Source organism: Caretta caretta, chromosome 2, assembly GCF_965140235.1.
Source record: "Caretta caretta isolate rCarCar2 chromosome 2, rCarCar1.hap1, whole genome shotgun sequence".
NCBI lineage: Eukaryota > Metazoa > Chordata > Testudines > Cheloniidae > Caretta > Caretta caretta.
Genome location: NC_134207.1, coordinates 217,119,436 through 217,142,192, shown reverse-complemented (window position 1 = coordinate 217,142,192; position 22,757 = coordinate 217,119,436). Strand labels below are relative to the sequence as shown.

At 42.3% G+C, this 22,757-nt stretch overlaps 1 protein-coding gene across 4 annotated transcripts in view; it reads left to right on the top strand.

Moving 5' to 3' along the window:
• LOC125631488 (scinderin) overlaps positions 1-22,757 on the top strand; it is a 140,441-nt gene that overhangs the window by 66,035 nt on the left and 51,649 nt on the right. For all 4 annotated transcript variants that reach the window (XM_048838261.2, XM_048838257.2, XM_048838258.2 and 1 more), the window contains one exon: positions 19,308-19,457. In XM_048838261.2, coding sequence (XP_048694218.1) covers positions 19,308-19,457 — 150 coding nt within the window. The remainder of the gene's footprint in view (positions 1-19,307; positions 19,458-22,757) is intronic.

Here is a 22,757-nt window from a genome sequence, read left to right as displayed (position 1 = left end):
ACGTTGTACTATTTACTGTATTTTTTTTATTTTGTATTTTTTTATAGTGTATTGTTTACTTCTACTTTACTTACTTTTGCAATTCAAAGAATTTGTTTAAAATTTATTTGTCATGATGTGATTGTTCCAGAGAGGGCTGCTGAAAATGAAGATTATTATTCTATTTTTACAACTTTGCCTTTGTGTATATATGCAAATATAAAGCTTTCGTGTTTATATATTCAATGCCCTTTCTGTGGCGGGGGGGGGAGAAGAGTTTATTAATGGTATGGCCTCTTATACTTGACATAGCTTAGGGCCTCAGAATGTCATAATCCATCCCTGAGTCAGAACTAATAACTTCATGGAATGATAATTTTTTCTCTGCGCATAGGCTTCTATAAATTGATACCAATGCCTAGTGTTAAGAAATCAATAGGATGGGCAAGATATGTTGCCCAGTGGAGAATTAAGTTAGGGCAAGATGTAAAAGTTCTAGTTGCTAGAGGACCACAATGTGGGTCTCTTCTGGGTTATCTTGAATAAAGCTCTTACCCTGTGTGACCACACAAGCCTCTCTATGTTCCTGCTTGTACACTCAGCATGAACCCCAGCATTATTTGAAAGGGGAACAGAGACTGCCCATTTTTCCAAAGGGCCGTAGAATCCATCTGGATTATCTGTTTGTTTACTTAAATCTGTTTTCTTTATAATAATTGCTATTTTTGCCATCAGCTGATTTTTCGTCTGCATTGTAGACACAAATTCAGCTTCTTGCATTTCTTCTTCATGACGATGATAAAATCAAGAGCACAGAGACCTAGTTAAGGCTATATACACGCTACATCTTAAATTGGTATACGTTATGTCATTCTGGGGTGTGAATAAGCCACCCCCCTGTGTGACATAAGTTCCACCGACCTAAGGGCTGGCGTGGACAGTACTATGTCAGTGGGAGAGCTTCTCCTGCCAAGATACCTACCACCGTTCACGGGGCTGGAATAATTAAGTAGACGGGAGAGCGCGACAGTGGCTCCACACTAGTAGTTATGATTCACCATCACGCTTTTGCATTGGGTGCCGTCATTTTATTTACTTCTGTGCTCTCTCTTCCTGTTGGAGTGGGTTATTTTTTCTAGGATGTTTTGTACCATTTAAGGGACCACTTGTTCCTGTCAGTATATGAGTCACTTATTTTTTAGCCATGCTGTGGGAATAAATACACTCAAATCTGGCTTTCCAGCCTCCTATCTTGCCACATGGGAGTTCACCTTTAAAATCTGTTTCTTATATGGTGGGCTACTTCTGCTTCTCTCATTCTATTCCCTACTACACTACCAGTAATCAAAAAAAGAAAAGAAAAGAAAAAAAAGACTCATTTCCTTCACCACATGCCTTTTTCTCCTACGGTTCTTGTTCTCCACAATTTGTCACCGACTCTCAATTTGTCTAGATGACCTTGCTAGAGCAGTTCTTGGGTTAAAAATCCAGGAGAAGAAATTGGGCCCTGTCCACATAATTTTAACGGACTCTGAGACCTGGTTTGTATCCCTACATGATAGTTAACACCTGCTTAGCAAGTGTGCCAGCTAATAGCGTTTTCCCTTGTCGGTCACGTAGGCTGGGTTTCCTAGAACTTTGTTGTTGCAGTGTCAATATGGCTAGCTCCAAGCATTCAAAATTCAGAGTCAGTTTTACAAAATCTTGAGATTAAAAATAATAAATTTTGAGAACCTTTTATTTGCACTCCAGTTTTTTGACACATTAGAGCTCAGGTGTTCCAGCTTTTCTCCATACCAGGAGATCTAGAAAACCTACTGTTTCTTTTTGTTTTGTTTTGTTTTGTTTTTAATGAAAGCTTCGATTCTCATGTAAATGCCTGATTCCTGGAGCTGGGTTTTAAGAAAAAACACCCAATAGTGTGAGTTGCAATAAAATTGTCAGAGCTGATGATCGTTATGCAGGGTAGACAGACCTGCTAGCTGTGCTAGAGTATCCAGTTAGGTTGGCCTGTCTTCCTGCCGCTCTATATGCAGTCAGACATCCAAGAGTGCATTGCTTCTCATGCTGCTGGTGCCACTCTGAGGTCATGTCCTTCAAGTATTTTCTCCTTTGCTGAGCAGTAAGTGATAGTGGCACAGATATTCCCAGAATGCACAAATACAATAGTTAGGCAGCATTGTTTGTGAGAAACACACACATGGGAGACACATGACTGCCATTTCCAGAATATAAGAATGACCATACTGGCTCATACCAATGGTCCATCTAGCCCAATATCTTGTCTTCCATCAATGGCCAGGGCCAGATGCTTCTGAGGGACTGAACAGAACAGGACAATTACTGGGTGATCCATCCCTTGTCGTCCAGTCTCAGCAGTCAGAGGTTTAGGGACACCCAGAACATGGGGTTGCATCCTTGACCATCTTGGAGAATAGCCATTGATGGGCCTATCCTCCATGAACTTATCTAATTCTTTTTTAAAACCCAGTTATACTTTAGGCCTTTACAACATCCTGTGCTTTGAGTGAAAAAGTAATTCCTTATGTTTGTTTGAAACCTGCTGCCTATTAATTTCCATTGAGTGATCCCTGGTTCTTGTATTATGTGAAGGGGTAAATAACATTTTTTCTCCACACTATTCATGACTTTATAGACCTCTAGCATATCCCACCCTCAGTATCATTTTTCTAAGATGAATAGTTTCAGTCCTTTTAATCTCTCTTAATGTGGAAGCTGTTCCATACCCCTAATCACTTCTGTTGCCCTTCTCTGTATTTTTTCCAATTCTATCTTTTTTTAAAATGGTGTGACCAGAACTGCACACCATATTCAAGGTGTAGGCATGTCATGGATTTATATAGAAGCATTATGATATTTCCTGTCTTATTATCTCTCTCTTTCCTAATGGTTCCTAACGTTATCAGCTTTTTTGAGGAGCTTTCTATTTTTCTGTTGCTGCACATTAAGCAGATGTTTTCAGAGAACTATGCATGATGATTCCAAGATCTCTTTCTTGAGTGGTACCAACTAATTTAGACCTCATCATTTTGTATGGATAGTTGGGATTATGTTTTCCAATGTGCATTACTTTGCACATTGTTCCATTCTGTTTTTCATAACAGCTGTATTTGTTCCAGCTGTATCAGATGGCAGTATCATAAATGGGTTAAAAAGACATACAATTGTAATTGTAGCATAGACAGGACTCTAGGTCCCTCAGACATTATTCTGACCGAATGAATACGGAGTTTGCTTTGAAACTTGCAGAGTTTTGATCATTCCAAGGTTCGTTGTATCATGGTCTCAAAGGAATTTAAAAAGGTGATTTAACTATTTTTTGTGACAGGATTTTTCTCTCTCAGTACCCAGAATTAAACAGTTTAGACAAAAATAAGCATTGACAATTCAACTGCTTAACTGAATAAATAAGTAATTTAAATGGGGAAAATCTTCCGAAACAGTCCTCACTAACCATGCTAAATCAGAGCATTCTGCGGTATCAGTATATTTATTTATACTTACCTTCACTAGACAGAGTGTAGATGAGCTAGTGGAAAGCAGATGTAAGGACATGACATAACAAAATGGTAAAATCCAAATTATTCTTCACTGTTTGTGCTGATTGTTTGGTTTTGCACTTTCTCCTTTGGGACAGTGAAAAACAATGACATAATTTATGCTTTTGTATTTAGTCATCTTCACTTTCCATTTCCAGAGGTTGCAGTGTTTGAGTTGGATGCTTCGTGAGGTACTGGAATTTTGGTTTAAAACTAATTCTATTGAAACTTAAAAAAATATGGAACTGTTTCTATTGGTCTCTACTTCTGTAAAAACAAGCTTTTAGAAAACCTAAACTTGAGGCTCAATTTGAATTGCCATTGCCCCTTAAATCTATACTTTCCTTTCCCATTACCTTAAAAACAAAACAAAAAACGTTAAAAATTAGGAACCCTTTCACACACAAAAAAAGTAACTCAACTTTTTAATAAGTCATAGCCTACATGAACAAGAAGAGAATCTGTGAAGTCCCAAACAGGGGGATGTGTTTTATTGGACGCTCTGAGAGTCATCTGTCGAGGTCTGCAGAGCCTTCATATATATTCCAACTGGCTGTAACATCAATAGACCTGGCCAATCCTCTCAAAAGTGTAATCCTGATCCACTGAAGTCAATAGCAAGATTCCCATTTTATGTTTTAGGGTCAGGATTTCACCCCAGATGTTCTCCCTGGCTTCTGTCTGGCCACCTTCTTTATCACACTTTCAGTTCTCTACAGTTTTTGTTTTTTTCTGTTTCATGCCCATTCAGTCTTTGGCTTCGCTGCAGATTTACCAACAAGAGGGGAATTGCAGTGATGGTTTTTGAGATGTGGCTATTTCTCCCTGGACTCTGACCTGCTTAAATTTAACAATGTAGAAAATACTGGAGGTGGAGAGGAGAAAGGATTGGGGAATTAAACCAATTTTTTTAAAAAGACAACTTGAAGGGGAGTCTCAGAAAATGGAAATAACACCGGAGGAAAATAGAGAAAAGCCAGTCAAACTAAAAGGGTATGTTTTCACTTGGAGGGGAAAAAACCCTGTGTCCATACCAGATTAGTGAATTGTAGTTAGCCTGAGGTAAAATCCTAAGTGAAGACAAGGCAGTTTCTAGCTGTCACACAAGTTACTATGGGGGAGTCTGGGGTGTACCTTGACCTGCTGACAAATGTGAAAACTGCAGAGCACCTTGTCTTCACTGGAATTTTACCTCATGTTAGTTAACTGAAACTAGCCAACATGTGGTAAGAACACAGCTGTTTTCCTAATGAAGAGAAGTGAGATGAGGTGGGGGTGGAAGGAGTGGAACACATTGCAAAATTAATGTAAATATTCTACACTTTCTTTCTTCCTTTCAAGTTTTTGAAAGTAACCCTGCTTTATACCAGGCAGCAAACAGGTTACTGAGTGTCATTTTATTTGATAATCAAAAATCTGATAGTGTTGATTCCCTCTTGGTCCAGTTTATGTGATCTTCCATTACATATCTTATTGTGATTATTCTTCCCGGTGTACCAGTATAATCTAATCCAGGCACTTCAATTTCCTTCAAACTCGTTTTTAAAAAGACCCTCCACAGACTGAAACTGTGTTTATATATTTTGCTTGCCCTTTTGCCCAAACTAAGGGCAACATAGTCTACCCTCAGTAACCTTCATGTAATTGAGAGTAAAGTCTACACAGCAATTAAAAACCCATGGCTGGCCCATGCCAGCTGACTTGGGCTAAGAGGCTCAGGCTAAGGAGCTGTTTAATTGCAATATAGATGTTCGGGCTCGGGCTGGAGTCTGGGCTCCAGGACACTATGAGGTGGAAGGGTCCCAGAGCTCGCGCTGCAGCTGGAGCCCAAAAATTTACACTGCAGTTAAACAGCCCCTTAGCCTGAGTCCCACAGGCCCTCCATGGATGTCTAATTGCAGTATAGACATACCTTGATTGCCCAACTCCGCTCCCCACCCCCTTGCCCCCCAAAAAACCAACATCTAGCTTAATCTTATGTGATTTGTTTTATTACCTGGGCTTTGAAGTCAATGTGGATTTTATTGGTGTAACAGAAAACAAAATTTAAACCAAATTTGCTGTACTTAAGTGAATGAACAGCAGTTTCGTATGTATGTGATCTGGATCCAAACTTCCCCAAAGTCTGCGGCTGTCTGTATCTGGGGCTTTTTTTTGTGCCTGTTTCTACTACCGCATCTGACTTCGAAGACAAAGGCCAGACATTAATGTTCTCTTTTCTATTTAAGTGATCAGAACATGTGAATTCTGAGTTGCCTAGCATATGGTTTCCAAATAATCTATAATTTAAGGAACAAGACATGTGGGACTAGTACTTACCACAGAGAGACTATATGGAAAGGCAGCTAGTGAAAACTATTTAGTCAATGTATTCAGTTCCTCCATATCAACTTCTCACAGTAGTTAATTCTGCTTATTTCATGAACACAGGTTTTTACTCCAAATACTCCACAGCTTGTTTTATTTAAACTCTAATCTCAAAGGCCTAGTTTAAAGAAGCCATGAAAAATAGTGTCCAATATGGGTTTTTTCTATGCAGTACAGTGTATCTGTTTTGCTATGAGTTGTCATGCAGCTGCTGAAACTTCTGAAATGGGGAGTGTAATGTGCTCAGTGGTCTGTCATTTGTAGGGGAGAAAAAGTATCCATCACTGATTAGCATGGGATCAGCGCAGTATCAAGAGTAAAACATAGGCTCGATAGATAGTAGGTACTTGGAGAAACAGATTATGGAACAAAATCTTTGTACACCAGTCCATGAATGCCCTTCCTGTGAAATTATTTTAGTTATTAGAATTTTTATGGCACTTGTTTTTGGCTTTCTTAGCTTTTCTCTTTTTGGGCCAGCTAGGGTTTTATAGTACATGGACAGGACACATATTTTCATTTGCCTTCAATCAGGACGGGGTGCCAATTGAATATAAAGTGCACTGTATGTGGAGAAGGGTGTGTGTGTGGGGGCGGAATTTCATACCAAACCTCCTCTGAATGGAGCAAGTGTTTTTGCCTGCACTGTTATTAATAACTCCTCACCCAGTTCAGAGCCAGAAATGGATGCACTGGGATGTGCTTTTATAATTTCTCTCCAGTAATAATTGCTTGCACCATTCATTTTAAGATCTCAGAGTTCTTTGCAAACTGTAAGTAATCAATCCTCAGAACACTTTTGTTTAGCAGGTAAGTATTGTTATATCATTCTTTCAAATGGCACAGAGAACTCATGTCACTTAGCATGCCCCTAGCAGTCGGAAGAAGAGCCCAGGACTACTGATTCCTAGTTGCACATTGTACCCAGTAGACCACACTATATTGTCTCTTCTACACTAATACGTTGAAAAGGGAGAATTCTTCTTTGAGCTGATGCAGCTGTGTATTTCATGTAGGTGTGTGCACACATACACAGCTCACTGAAGCTAGAGAACTTTGCCTAGCGTCCACATAGGGGAAGTGGTTACGTCATGTGGCTTTAGCCCCTACTTTGGCTATATAAGAGCAGTGCTGCCCCAACCCCCTCCTCAGTTCCTTTTCACTGCCCAGGGCTCGAATCTGGTGTTTAGTGTGGTGTTTTCACCTCATGTTTTCAGCCTCAGGTTTCGGAGAGATTCCTCCCCCCCCGCCGCCCCCCTAGATAATAGTTGGTTAGTAGAACCTTAGGTTTAGTTTAGTGTTAGTATAGTGTTGGAGTAGTTGGCTGCCTTGTGTGATGTCCTCACCAGGGTTCAAGCATTGTCCATCGTGTGGGGGAGCCATTCCCAGTAGTGATCCCCACAAGAGATGCTTGTTGTGTCTCAGTGATTGGCACATTAAGGAATAGTGCTCCATCTGTAAGTCATTCAAAAAGAGGACACAAGTGTTGAGAGTCTTACGGCTGAAGCAGCACCTTCCGAAGCAGGCCATGCGGCCGGCTTTGGCACTGAGGCCCTCATGTGATTGGCGGTCGCCTGTGGAACTGGCAAGTGATGCTGCACCACATTTGGACCCTGCTATTTCCCCCAAGAGGAAGAGGATTCATTCTCTCTCTGATGCGGTGAGGAAGAAGTCCTGTAAGACTAATCAGGACTAATCCCTGGTTCGGGTAGCTCTTCCTCATCTTCTATGGGGAGTACTGACAGCAACATACTCCTTCCTACATGCAGTTGGAGCAGGGCCATCTAAACACTTACCAGTACCTTGCTGAGATCAGTGAGAGCCCATATCATCGACTCTCGTTTCGGCCTTGGGGGGGTCTGTTGAGTCCAGTAGTGATGACATCGGGACCCACACCGACTGTTTCCACATCAGTGGCATAGGAGGTGGCTTCAGTCCTGCTTTGCCTCTCAGTCCCTGAGTCTCCAGTAGTTCAGGAGTTTTCCAGTATTTTCTGGTGTTTCCAGGAGTTTCTAGCACTTCATCCTCCATTGTGTCATCGGCACCTTCTGGGCTGTATTGTGACAGCATACAAAATAGCTCAGATTGCATCTGCCCAAAGGGCATAAACTCTTTCTATAAGGGCCTGGCAATATTGTCTAAATCAGTGGTTTTCAAACTGTGGATCATGACACAGTATTGGGTCACAGAATGTAAGGCACTGGGTTGTAGCGGCTCTGGTCAGCACCACCGACCGGGCCTTTAAAAGTCCTGTTGGCGGTGCTGCCCGGCTAAGGCAGGCTAGTGCCTACCTGTTCTGACACTGCGTTGTGCCCTGGAAGTGGGTAGCAGCCAGTCCAGCTCCTAAGTGGAGGGGCCACGGGGCTCCGTGCCCTGCCCCTGCCCCAAGCACCAGCTCTGCACTCCCATTGGCTGGGGGGCAGTGCCTGTGGGCAAGAGCCACGCTGAGCCACTTGCGCACCTCCGCCTAGGACCCAGACCTGCTGCTGGCCGCTTCCAGTCCACGGTGCAGGGCAGGTAGGAAGCCTGCCATAGCACCCCAGCTGCGCCACTGACTGGGAGCTGCCCGAGGTAAGCCTGGGCCCCAACCTCACGCCCCAATCCCCTGCCCCAGCCCTGAGCCCCCCCCAAACCCAGAGCCCCCTCCTGTACCCCAAACCCCTCATCCCTGGCCTCTCCCACACCTTAAACCCCTCATTCTCAGCCCCACCCCGCAGCCCTCACCCCCGCACACCAACTCTCTGCCCCAGCCCTGAGCCCCTCCCACACCCCAAACCCCTCATTCCCAGCTCCATTGGGTCACCAGCATCAACAACTTTCTTCAACTGGGTTGCCAGAAAAAAAGTTTGGAAACCACTGGTCTAAATGATGTTCCTATATTGGACATTTTACAGGGCTGCCACTTGGTCCTCTGCACATGTTTACAAACCATTGTCTATTACTACTACATCCAGCTCAGATGCAAACTTTGGGAAGGCAGTCCTGCAGTCTGTGTTTAAATAGACTCTGAGCCCCTCCTGCGAGTACTGCTTTGAGTCTTCTACATGGAATACATGACTGCATCTACTCGAAGAAGAAACCATGGCTACTTACGTGTTTGTTCTTTGAGATGGGATGCTGACATGTATTCTGCAACCCACCCTCCATCCCCTCTGCACTGAGGGCCTTACTCTTGGTGCGGAGGAACTGAGGGGAATGGGGGCAGTGCTGCCCTTATACACGCAAAAGAGGGGCTAGGGCCATAGGGCATGAGTGCTGCCCCTACGGGTACTGCTAGGCAAAGTTCTCTGGCTTCAGGACACTGGGGGCACACACATGTACATGGAATACATGTGTGCACCCTGTACCTGCCGGTAGTGGAGGGCAGTGTGAGGGCAGCAGCGAGAGCATGTGACCATGCATTACCCCCTCCCCTCCCATGCATCACCTCTGTGAGCATCACATCTGAAAGAACAACAGGTACAATACAGGTGAATAACTGTTTTATCCTGAGGAGCTAGATGCTTCCTTCACACACAAGCAGCAGGACAGAGAGAGCACTAGAAATGTGGACCTGTTACTATGCCAGTTTGTACACTGCAGCTCCAAGGGGGAAAAGGTCTGTTGGCAAGTATTTGTGTCCAGACACCCATCAGTCAGTACATACAGTGCAGGGAACAGCGCACGGTTATGGAGAAAAGATGGAAACTGTAACCCAACTTCACCTTAGAGGCTTGAAAACCAGAAGGCAAATAACAAAAAATTCAACAATTATTTTTTTTCAAATTGTGATTTTAAAGTCAGTCATGATTTTTTAGCATATGACCTCCATACACGCATTGGTGACCAGTTACGCACACAAGTAGTCCCATAGACTTGAATTCAATGAAATTGCTCATGTGAGTAGCTGCTTACCAATGTGAGGAAGGAGATAATTTGTCCTACAGGGACACTGAAAGAAAATAGAGATGGATATAAAGCACCGTACATACCAGTAACATAACATAGCTCTGTAACATACATAGTCACTTTGATTCCTCTCAAGCTGACTGTTTATATAATTTCAGAAAGGGACTTCTGAAAAATAAACAGGGTATAGCATAGGAATTACTCATGAATTAAGTTGCTGTTTTGAGAAGAGTGAGCATTTGAAGGCTATTTTCACTCTAATAGATATTTAATTTGTCAGCCTTCCAATTCAGAATAACTCTAGTAAAGTAAGACTAAAAATAGTGCCTTAAGTAAATTCTATGAAATTATATATCCTGTACCTGAAACAATATTTATATTGCATAAAATTTTAATGTGTATTCTAATTCTGCTGCTTAGATGGAGATAGTAAAAAATACTTTGAATGTAAAACACACACATTAATTTTCACAACACTCCTGTGTGATTGGCACAGTGTGTATCATCCATTTGACAGTCACTCTATTTCAGTTTAGTCCTCTAACTTGCTTAAGGTTGCATAGCTAACCACTGAAAGGCTAAGAATAAGACCCAGGAACCCTGAGGATCTAATGCACTAGCTTGGTCCCTAATGTATTCATTTCCTGTGTGAACTCCCTCACCTCTTCCTGGGCCTCTCACTTGACAAAGAACATTCTAAAATGTGAAAATTGACTGACAAGCTCGACAATCTAGGGCTAACTCTTTTTTATGGTCATATTGTTTTCTTCCACAAACTTCAAATTGAATCACATTGTTTTTTGTAAAACTGGACTGTTGCAAAACCCACTTATGTGTTTTTGTTTGCTTTCTTGCAATTTTTTTTTAAACTAAATCAATTTAAATTAAGTTGGAGGCTGCTAGTCCATCATGTGGACTGTGTCCTTATAGTGATTTTTAATAATGGAAATTGAAAAGGATCACATAAGTTGCTCTTCATATGGAATAGTATTAAAAATTATATTAATATTTATATTTTAATTTTCTGTACACACTAATTAGACTAAAAGCACAAGTGTATACTATCCTGGATAACATTTACTTGGTTTTGTGCTTCAAGACTTCAGTTGTTTAGGTGATTCTCTTCAGGGAAGTAGTATGGAATTTTTATATTTAATCTAGTAGAAACAAGAAAAGGAGTACAAGTGGCACCTTAGAGACTCACCAATTTATTTGAGCATAAGCTTTCGTGAGCTACAGCTCACTTCATCGGATGCATCCGAAAGCCACTAATACTCCTTTTCTTTTTGCGAATACAGACTAACACAGCTGCTACTCTGAAACCTAGTAGAAACAGTGGACCATATCCTCACCTGATGTAAGTGACAGGTTCCACTGATGTCAACTGAGTTATGTTGATTTATAGCAGCTGAGGATGTGGTATCTGACCCTGGCTCCAACCCTCAGCTTTGATTCCTGGTTCTGACGCAGGCTTGACTTCTGGATCTGGTAATTGGCAGTTGACTCTGCTGCTGACCTTTGGCTTTGTCCCCTACCTGGATACCAGCTCTGACTATTAGGCCAGACCACCTCTATCCCGATCCCTAACACTGATATCCACAATTGGGACCTGTGGCTTTGGCACTGGCAATCAACAATCTGTGGAAAAACAGCTGGACATGATGGCCAAGCCAGAGATCCTAGTTCTTTTTCCCCCCCATGACAATTCTGGTTTCTGCCACTCTTGGTCTAAACTCCTTTTTGTACCTTACCCATGCCATGCACCCCTAAGTAATGTTAACCCTTGCAATTATGTTCTCATAAATAAGGACACACTCCTCCCAGGGTTTCTCTCACAAATTATACTCTCATGTATGTGAAATGACACAGTCCGATTCTTAAGGGTCTGGGCTACCTGGGACTTGTCTTCATCCTTCTTTTCCTTTTTTTCCCCATGTCCTCAGCCAGATCCTCATAGAAAAAGTAGGAGGAACAACTCCACACACTGCTCTTTCCATATTTTTCCTTTGCCGCTTTAGATCAGCGAGTCCCAACAGGCCAGTCCGGTTCAGTGTATCCCTGAGCTTTGGCACCTGCGTCACCCACTTGTACCTTGTTAGAAACTGTTCTGGTGCTTGAAGCCCCAAGAGGTGGCTGTTCCTGGGAGATGCAGGAGCTGTCTCCTGCCCTGGTAGCTCAGTGGCCTGCTGTGGAACACTGACCCCACCCCAAACTGTGCAGATGGAGCCGGCGTCCTAGGGTATGTCTACCTTGCAATTAAACACTCATGGCTAGCCTGTGTCAGCTGCTTGCGGGGCTGTGAAGTTGGTGTAGATGTTCTGGCTTGGGCTGGAACTCAAGCTCTGGGACCCTATGCAGGGGAATTTTCTAGAGCCTGGGCTGCAGCCTAAGAGTAGACATCTACACCTGCAGTTTTACTACCATACAGCCCGAGCCCTGTGAGCCAGAGTCAGCTGACAGAGGCCAGCTGTGAGTGTTTAATTACAGTGTACACATAACCCTCCTGATTTTCCAGGATCTGCCATGGTTTGGGCTGGGCTGGGTGGAGGTTTGCAAATATCATGCCTGTCCTAATGGGATGATATGAGAGGATCTAAAGGAGATCTCTTTGTGGAGATTTCCTCTCACAGAGGCTCATCCCACAGATTTAACATATGGAGTGATCAGATCATTATGTCTTGCTTTTAGAAAAAAATACCTTCCCTGGGATCACCACGTACATGTCAGGTTTAATTCCAATGCAAATAAAACCCAAAATACAGTCAGCCATGTTAATCCCAGTGGAGGAAACTGGGATCAAGATTTTTTTCAAAAGTGATTTAAGGTACCTTGATTTTTGGGTATCTAACTTCAGCCTTAAAGGGGCTTGGTTTTCAGAAAGTGCTGAAAACCAGACTCTCTTAAGATGCATTAAGATGGCACCCTAAATCATTATTCACTTTTGATAATCTTGGCCTTATTTTTTTAAATGCAAATGACAGCCCAGTGTGAGTATTGTTAATATTGTAGTATATATTTCTAGAGCTGCAGTCATCCTCCAAGACTGAACTTTACACAGCTAGGTAATATTTATTTAAAGAAGAGAGAGTCAAGGTGCAAAGAATAATGCTCAGGTGTGGTATAGTAGAAACCTGATGAACTTTAACCTTAATGAAAGTGCTGGAGAGAGAGATTCTTTCAACTTGCAACGCACACATGATAAGGCAAGACTTCCTTAATCTCTCCAGTTAATTTTGTGGAAACATATTTTGTTTCTCCTCCTTACTGCTTCTATATTTTGCGAGAAATAAAAAACTCTTATTTATTGCTGATACATCTTCAGTGGTCCCAGCATGTGTCACTGATGTTTGAAATCAGCTAAATTGGGAGCAACAAAGAGAAAAGCCAAGATGAGAATGAAAAGTAAGCCTGAAACATATGTTTGAGTGTTTCACTTCTGCAGAAATATAATATGAACAAAAGGTATATATGCACACAGAAAGTCTTTGAGAATTGAGGAAGCCATTGAAAAAAAATTCAAATGTGAGCATACATGAGAAACAGATTGGGGGAAAACACTTTGGAAAACAGTCTTTCACTTTGGAAAACAGTCTTTCACTTAAAATAAACCTTTACTGAAGTTTCAAAAGCTTGGTTACTTCTCTCTTTTTATTATCTTGACCTCTATTGTTCTGCTTCTTGTGAGAAAACCAGAAGTATTGAAATAATTAGACTATTTTTTTTTTGTAGGGTTTGCCTCCTAATTCATAGTAGTACCAAAAATCTTGCAGGTGAGACTTCTTACAAGATTTCCAGTTGGGTTCTGCAGATCTAAGAAATTTGGATAAAGAAGTAAACTTCTGGGTACTTCTCAGAACCAAATTCTAAGTCTTTTGAGATCTGTCCAGCACTAAGGCCCTATTTACAAACTGATCAAATTGACTGGCATAGCTGTTGCAAAATAAACTATTCCACAATAGCTATTTCAGAATAGCTCCCCATGCAGACACTATTCCTGAAAAAAAAAAGTGGCTTTATTCCACGGTAATTACTCCATTCACAAAGCCAAGTAATTATTCTTGAATAAAATCAGTTTTATTCTGGAACAGAGTGCCCACATGGAACAGTTAAATTGGAATAGCTATGCTGGTCAATTTCCTCTGTGTAGACAAGATCTAAAATAAATAAGATTTTCGGAAGAAAATAAAAAGGTGAATGGAGTTATAGGTTTGTGAAGGATTTCTGAGAAGAGACATCTTGTTTATGGCTCCTCTCTCTCTCTCTCCTCCATTCAGCGAATGAGCAATAAAACAACACTAACCACTCCATTAGAGATCTCCCACTATCTTCATACGGGTTGTCATATTTGTTTACAATGAACGTTAATTTTATACAGTATGATTACAAAGGAAAAATATTTGTTTCTCAGTTTTTATTTTTCTACGTTTTTATTACCTTATGCTTTACTAAGTTCCAGTGTCTTTTCTCTGTCGTTCATTAGGTACACCTTATTTGTTCAGTATTTATGTTTTTAATACATCTTTCTAATATTTTTGGCTTTGGTAAATGTTTTGCCTACATTTGTTGAGTGGGATTAATTATGTGGATGCTACATGGTCTTTCTAAGACATCCTTGATTTCCTAACCTCACCCTTAGTTTTGTGGTAATACATGATTGTTTTTGAATAAAAAATATGGTAAATGAGACTGGATTTGCAATGGTTTTTACTCTATACTTAGGTTTGGCAGAATTCAATTTTTTTGAATAATTTTGATGGATGATATCAATGTTCCGATGAAGTGAGCTGTAGCTCACAAAAGCTTATGCTCAAATAAACTGGTTAGTCTCTAAGGTGCCACAAGTACTCCTTTTCTTTTTGCGAATACAGACTAACACGGCTGTTACTCTGAAACCTGTCGATATAAATGTTGGGTTTTTTAAGGCATTTTTTCCTTTTTATCATTTTTTTAAAATGTGCCCAGTTGCAAGAAAATATGGGAGGCAGGCAACAGAATGGGTCAGTCAATTATTTAATGACAGTAGACATTGATTTCAAAAAGTTAAAGCTTTGTAACTGCTAAAACACAAATTGTAAACATCACATGTCAAAATATAAGAAGTAAATATCCTTAAATCAAACTTGAATAAGATGTCAACCAGCATTTTTCTTTCTTTATCTCCTATCTTTATCATTTTTCATCTGTTTTTTTGTGTACAGTGAAATTGATGTTTACTGAAATTTACCAATAAAAATATAATCCTTCCAAGCCTACCTATACTCAGTGTAGCACAGTTCTAAACAATAACTTTATCTGACTTCTCTTGATACAGATTTAGAATACTTCATAACTAAATCTTGTTTTAAAGATGGGTCAAGAAGGCACTATTTAAATCAGATTAGATTTAGCCAAATTTGAAGCCAAGATTTTGGTCCCAGATTGTGGGTAGCTCACAAAGTACACATCCAAACCAGAATAGGGAAAACAGGCCCATCTGCTTTTGACTCAGACGTAGGATCAAAATTATAAAGGCAGGTTCAAAGATATAGAGATTCAGAAATGAGCCCCCTGAAATATGAAGAGGTCCAGATTTGAGCTTCTGGTTGTAGCTTACCTTTACTCTTAATGAAAGCCTAAAACAGCTGGTTGGTGGCAGCCGATTCCAAACATGGGTAACCACTTGGTGGGGAAGGGCCTAGGGTCTAGACTGTGAGTCACATGTGTTTTAGTTTCCTTTAATCAGTCAAAGCCAAACATTTGAAATAAGCTTTGAGTAGGGTATCTACTGTCTGTTCTACACACAGCAAGTTAGCATTTACAAGAAGGTACTTGCTTTGACTTGCATGAATAAGCAATATTTCATAACCCACTTATTTGAAACTGATATTTCTGTGACTACAACTCTTGCGTGGGAGTTATAGAGGCAGTCTGCAAGGAAGAGTTTAAAATTGTGATAAAAAAATTGGGCCACATTATTTTTATTATATTGACCTAAACTTTGCAAACCAGTTATTTACCTGTGAAAGTACTGACAGACAGTTCATCTCTTACTATTTGTACCATATCCAGAGACAACAGCCTGCTCAGCCAATTGTTTAACCTCCTTTTTGAAAGATGAAAATATTAATTATTTAGTGATGATCCTTGTTATTAAAAATGTGATGTGTATATTGTGTAGCTTTTGCCATTGCTATTGTATTGGAGACTCTGCAGAATTATTGAAAACATTTTTTTTCTCTCAAATTAACACTGTCCAAAAAGAAATGAAAAAAAAAATAACTAGAAATACTAACTGACTAATTCCCTTTTGACTAGCTCCTTCCAGTTCAACCTCCAGAATTTCTTCACTTTTTCTATTCTGCCTATGTTTTCAGCAAGTACTTCAAAGACCTAAATCTGTTTTCTTTACTCCTCTCAGACAGATCCCAGGCAAACTCCCTCTGTTAGCCTCTCTGCTGTTTGCTGCTCCTAATAGCCTTCTATGGCGAGATAACTGGCTCTGTGGATGAGGGGAAAGCAGTGGACGTGTTGTTCTTGACTTTAGCAAAGCTTTTGACACGGTCTCCTACAGTATTCTTGCCAGCAAGTTAAAGAAGTATGGGCTGGATGAATGGACTATAAGATGGATAGAAAGCTGGCTAGATTGTCAGGGTCAACGGGTGGTGATCAATGGCTCCATGTCTAGTTGGCAGCTGGTATCAAGTGGAGTGCCCCAGGGCTTGGTCCTCGGGCCGGTTTTGTTCAATATCTTCGTTAATGATCTGGAGGATGGTGTGGATTGCACCCTCAGCAAGTTTGCAGATGACACTAAACTGGGAGGAGTGGTAGATACGGTGGCAGGTAGGGATAGGATACAGAGGGCCCTACATAAATTAGAGGATTGGGCCAAAAGAAATCCCTGATGAGGTTCAACAAGGACAAGTGTAGAGTCCTGCACTTAGGACAGAAGAATCCCAGGCACCCCTACAGACTAGGGACAAAAGGGCTAGGCAGCAGTTCTGCAGAAAAGGACCTAGGGGTTACAGTGGACGAGAAGCTGGATATGAGTCAACAGTGTGCCATTGTTGCCAAGAAGGCCAATGGCATTTTGGGCTGTGTAAGTAGGGGCATTGCCAGCAGATGGAGGGACGTGATCATTTTCTTCTATTCGACATTGGTGAGGCCTCATCTGGAGTACTGTGTCCAGATTTGGGCCCCACACCACAAGAAGGATGTGGAAAAATTGGAAAATGTCCAGCGGAGGGCAACAAAAATGATTAGGGGACTGGAACACGTGACTTATGAGGAGAGGCTGAGGGGACTGGGATTGTTTAGTCTGCGGAAGAGAAGAATGAGGGGGGATTTGATAGCTGCTTTCAACTACCTGAAAGGGGGTTCCAAAGAGGATGGATCTAGACTGTTCTCAGTGGTAGCAGATGACAGAACGAGGAGTAATGGTCTCAAGTTGCAGTGGGGGAGGTTTAGGTTGGATATTAGGAAAAACTTTTTCACTAGGAGGGTGGTGAAACACTGGAAAGCGTTACGTAGGGAGGTGGTGGAATCTGCTTCCTTAGAAGTTTTTAAGGTCAGGCTTGACAAAGCCATGGCTGGGATGATTTAGTTGGGGATTGGTCCTGCTTTGAGCAGGGGGTTGGACTAGATGACCTCCTGAGGTCCCTTCCGACCCTGAAATTCTATGACACATAGTCTGCATCTAGGATAGATTATCTGACTTGTGAAACATTTCAGATGCTCTAAACAAACGTTAATCATTGTGACACTCAATTGAAGAATCCCCATAGTAATAACTAGATCCTTGAAGGGCCTGCCTAGGGCCTGACCTAGACTCAGTGAGAGGCTTTGCATTGACTTCATGTGGTTTTGGATCAGAACACTGGTGAGCAAACTCTCCAGTACAGAAGAGCTTTATTGAAGGCGATTAGGCATTTGCTCTTTTGGAAGTGCCTTTGAGTGACCCAGACTTTAGTGATGTGTCAAAGCAGCAGTGGGCCTACACGAGAATAGCAATCTAAAATGAATGGTCCTCAAAACAGGAATTAGCAGACCAAATTGAAGGACTTTTGTCCATTTTTGAGAAACAGACTCAAAATTCTGAAATGTTTGGGTGAGGTTTCTTTGGCTCTGGTTTCTGTCTGGAATCAGAACTGGAACTGTCAAAGTCCCTGTGACAAATGAAAGGGGGGGGGCTCCCTTTTATGGACACCCAGCCAGCCAGTAGCTATAAAGTCCTTCTTAATAGCTGTTCTCTAATTGCTCTACCTGTAAAAGGTTAAAAAGTCTCACTGTGATGCATAGGTAAAAGGAAGTAGTGGGCACCTGGCCAGAAGAGCCAATGGAAAGGCTAGAACTTTTTAAAATTGAAAAAAGACTCCCCTTTTGTCTGTCTGTCTGTTGTTCTCCCAGGGAGAGGCAGTCAGGGCCGCAGCTATGCTGTAAGAAGCTTGGGCCAGGTATGAAAAAATCGTCAGTATTATACCTAGAAACTACTCATTTAAAACCCCAGATATGTAAGTTGATCAGGAAATATCTAGGAAGATGCAATTAGGTTTATTCCTTTTATTTCGTTATGGCTTGTGGATTCTTCTGTGCTAACCCCAGGTGCTTTTGTTTTGCTTGTAACCTTTAAGCTGGACCTCAAGAAAGCTATTCTTAGTGCTTAATCCTTGTAGTTGCTTTTTTAAAATCTAGCAATAGCCTGAGTTCCCAGATGTATTTATTTTCTTTTTTTTTATTAATAAAATTTACCTTTTTTAAGAACAGAATTGGATTTGTGTGTCTTAAGAGGTTTGTGCACATGTTGCTTAATTAGCTGGTGACAACAGCTGATTTCCTTTTTTTTTTCTTTGTCAGCTCGTCCCTGGAGAGGGGGTGAAAGGGCTTGAGGGTACCCCACAGGAAGGAATTCCCAAGTGTGCCCTCCTGGGGTCTCAAAGGAGTTCTACACTTGAGTGGTGGCAGCATCTACCAATCCAAGATCAGAGAAAGTAGCTGTAACATTGGGAGTTTAATACAAGCCTGGAGTGGCCAGTATTAATTTTTAGAATCCTTGTGGGCCCCCACCTTCTGCACTCAAAGTGCCAGAGTGGCGATTCAGCCTTGACAGTTCCATAAGAGGGGCTGAACTCAGAGTGTTCCTCATTGGAAGAAGTACCAGAAATTTCATTTCTGAGACTGGGGAAGAAATTTCTTATGAAGAAACTCAAGGGATTCAGCTTGTTTAGATAAGCTTCAGATAAACAGCCAGATTTTTGCGCTTCTGGACCAAACCGAAGCCCTAGCGCATAGACACTATGGTGAGTGAGGCTACCTGAATACTTCAGTTATAGCACTAGTCTATATGACACAAAACCAGTCTTTGATCCAGATCCTCAACTGGTGTAATTTGAGGTAACTCTATTAAATTCAGTGGTGGTGTGCTGATTTACACAACCTGACAGTCTGGCCCTTTGTGTTTTAGTAACAGCTCTAAAGTATTTCATAATTCTGCCCTATGTTGATTCTGATGACTGAAGTATCTGTTCTCATTTATTCCAGGAAATTTACCAGTGGTGTGGCTCAACATGCAATAAATTTGAGCGTCTGAAAGCTGCTCAAGTTGCTGTTGGCATTCGGGACAATGAGAGGAATGGAAGATCTCAGCTAATTGTTGTAGAGGAAGGAAGTGAGCCAAGACAACTTACAAAGGTATTGTAAATGTATTGCTGGTTCAAATACACTGTTATCCAGACTTCTGGGCATGTCCTGCCACCATAATACTTCACCTCAGGATATGTCATCAGATCTCATTATCTAAGCAGGACTGGACCCAGTCTTTACATAGAGAAGATCCTCACCAGACACCCATCAACTTCATTGCTCTGTCGTAAGAGTGCTGTATACACAACACTGCTAGGTGCTCTTCCTTCTCAGTCAGGACTGAGCTAGTGCCCCAGCCTAGTGCTATGAGATGATTTACTCCCTTTATGTGCTGTCTTTCATGGCCCCCTTTTTGGAAAAGTAAGAATGTTAGCCCTTGTGTCTTGAACAAATCCCAGTGGAGTAATTACATTCGACAAACATAAATTCATCCAGCAGTTTCCCTAGCAAAGTTATTCCTTTCCTCTCCTAAATAAACAATACTCATATAGGGTTTGGTCCTATGGTCTTTGAAGTCAATGGCAAAGCTCCCTCAATAGTGTAGGATCAGTGCTAGATAGAGTGGTGGGGAAGTTTATGGAGGGGAGAGATGAGTGGTGGGAGTGCCTTGAAAAGCTTGTGAGAGAACTGGTGAAGGGAGTGTAACAAACAAATTGAAGGACTTGGGAGGGAGGACAAAAGTCCTTGTGCATTGCTTTGGAACATCACAGCTATTAGAAACACCTTTGTACTATGGAGCTAGTCCATGGGGACTTGAGTAAGTCCCCTTTTATTCTATATGGCAAAGTTATTTTTCATACACAGAGATATTTAAAATAATAACACAGACTTTGAATACAGTCATATGTAAAAAGATTATCAGCTGAGTCAGGTCATGTCTACACTAGGGGGACTGTACTGGCATATCTACAGCACTGGAGCTATTCTAGCATGACCCATAGTGTAGACACAGCCTGTACCAAAGGAAGAGGTTGTTCTGTCGGTGTAGTAACATCACCTCTCTGAATGACAGTAGCTTGGTTAAGGAAAGCATTCTTCTGTTGGCCTAGCTGCATCTACACCAGGAGTTAGGTTGACATAGCTACGTGACTCTGGGGTTTGGATTTTACATACCACTGAGCAATGTCCCTGTGTTGACCTAAATTTTAAGTGTAGGCCAGGCTTCAGGGCCTGTCTACACTTGAAACGTGACAGCACCCCAGCTGCAGTGCTGCTGCTGTAGCGCTTCAGTGTAGGCACGGCCTCTGCCAATGGGGGGGTTCTCTAACTAGTGTAGGTAATCCACCTCCCCGAGGGGTTTGATTGATGGAAGAATTTGATCTTGCACGCTCTACACTTGGGGTTAGTTGCTCAGAGGTTTGATGTAGCCTCAGTCTCATTTAACCAGCCATTATAGGCTGGCTCCATGCTCCAGCAGAGTCTGGGGGGGGGTTGGGGCTGTAAAGCTGCAGGGTGTGTCTGGGGGGTCAGGGCTCTGGATTGAGGCAGGGGTTTGGGGCTTCTGCCCTGCAGGAGCACCAGGGCTCAGGGCTTTGGACCAGAGGGAGCACTGAGGCTCAGGGCTTCAAACCTACGGCTCCATTCCCAGCTTCAGCTTGGTGGGGGACACACCATGGATTGGGGCTTCAGCCCCGGGACTCTGCTCCCAGTTTCAGCCTCGCAGGGGGTGCCAGGGATCAGGGCTTTAGCTCTGAGGGGGAGTGCCGGGTTCAGCCCCAGCACTCGTCCCATAGTTAGAGTCCCGGTGCACACCCTCCCCCACCCCTGGCAGAAACGGGGAGCAGAACTGTGGGTCTGAAGCCCCAATCCCTGGCACACCTTGTGGGGCTGAAGCTGGAACAGAGCAGCAGGGCTAAAGCCCCGATCCCCAGCACTCCCTCCAGGTCTTAAGCCATGAGCCCTGGCGCTTCCAGGGGGAGAAGCCCTGAGCCCCCTGTCGGGAACCCTGGCGACTCCCCCTCCCCACCTGGAGTCCTGACCCCCCTCAACCCTACAGCTGCAGCCCCAATTCCCCCATAGCAGAAGTCCGTAGTGTCTTGTTCAGCGTTACAGACCATTTCAGAGTTACGGACAATCTCCATGCCTGAGGTGTCTGTAACGCTGAGGCTCTACTGTACTTCCCCCTCTAACTAGGTGCAGATCAGGTGATGAGAGGTGCAAGTGTCCCGATGTGCACTTTCAATTCGTTTTCAAATTGCAAAATTGCATGTGGATACTTTGGACATACAATGCACCTTCAGAAAGGGAGGCCACATCTCCTCTACTTTGAAAACATGCCCCTAAAATAATTTACTTTGAAGTCTAATTTGCCTCAGGGGCAAAAGGCACAGAACCTGTTCTGCTCTATTGCTTAAACAATTATTGCTTACAATCAGCATGACAAAACAGTGGTGCACCAGAAACAGTCTTCATGCACACTCCATTAGTATTGCTTCATGCAGATAACATGGGGCAGAAGACACGCCAAACCAGAAATTAAATGTGCCTATTCCATTTTGCTGAAGAATTATTTTATGTTCAACGTTTTGCTCCTTTCCCATTTTGGAGGGGGTGGGGGAGAGTCTGAATGGGAAAAATTGATTTAGAAACATTAATAAATTCCAAGTGTGTTAGGAGGTTAGTATGTGAACTGTAACCAGATCACAATGTTGGTCAACATTTTTCAACTGTTGAAGATTCAGAAAACAGGGGGAGGGAAGGGGGCGTGGCATTTCTGAAGGAAAAAATACAAATCTGCCCCTCCCCCACTTTTAAAAATCTACTCTAGAGCTGGTTGAAATTGAGTAAATTTGGTTTTTTTTGTTTTTTAATAGGGTTCCCATCCCTTAAGCAATCCCCCACCACCACCCTACACACACACACGTGCACACACACACACACACACACACGTCCATTTTCAACTAGTTCAGGACTTAATACATAGTAGATATTATAAAGGAAAAGTTACACCCATTCATCATTAAGGCGTTGAGGGCCCTGATGAAGTGTCACCTCTCTGCTCCACTGTGATGCTAAGGAATGCATAAATCTGTGATATCCCAACTACTAGACTATACAGTATTTGCTTCTTTTTTTTTTGTCTGCGCTGCTGCCTGATTGAGGACTTCCGGTTTCACAGGGTGTCTGGTTGACTGGTAAGTCCGTAACTCTGGTGTTCGGTATCTTTGAAGAAGTCCATGGGGTTGTGTGGGTGGAAGATGTTACAGGCTGAGACACGGATCTCATCACAAAGCCCTCATTCAGCTGTGTGGTTCTATTAACACGTGTAAACTTCCTGGAACCTATAGTGACCTACACAGGTGATTAAAAGGACAGGGAAAATGCCACAGTTGTAATTTGATTTCCCTG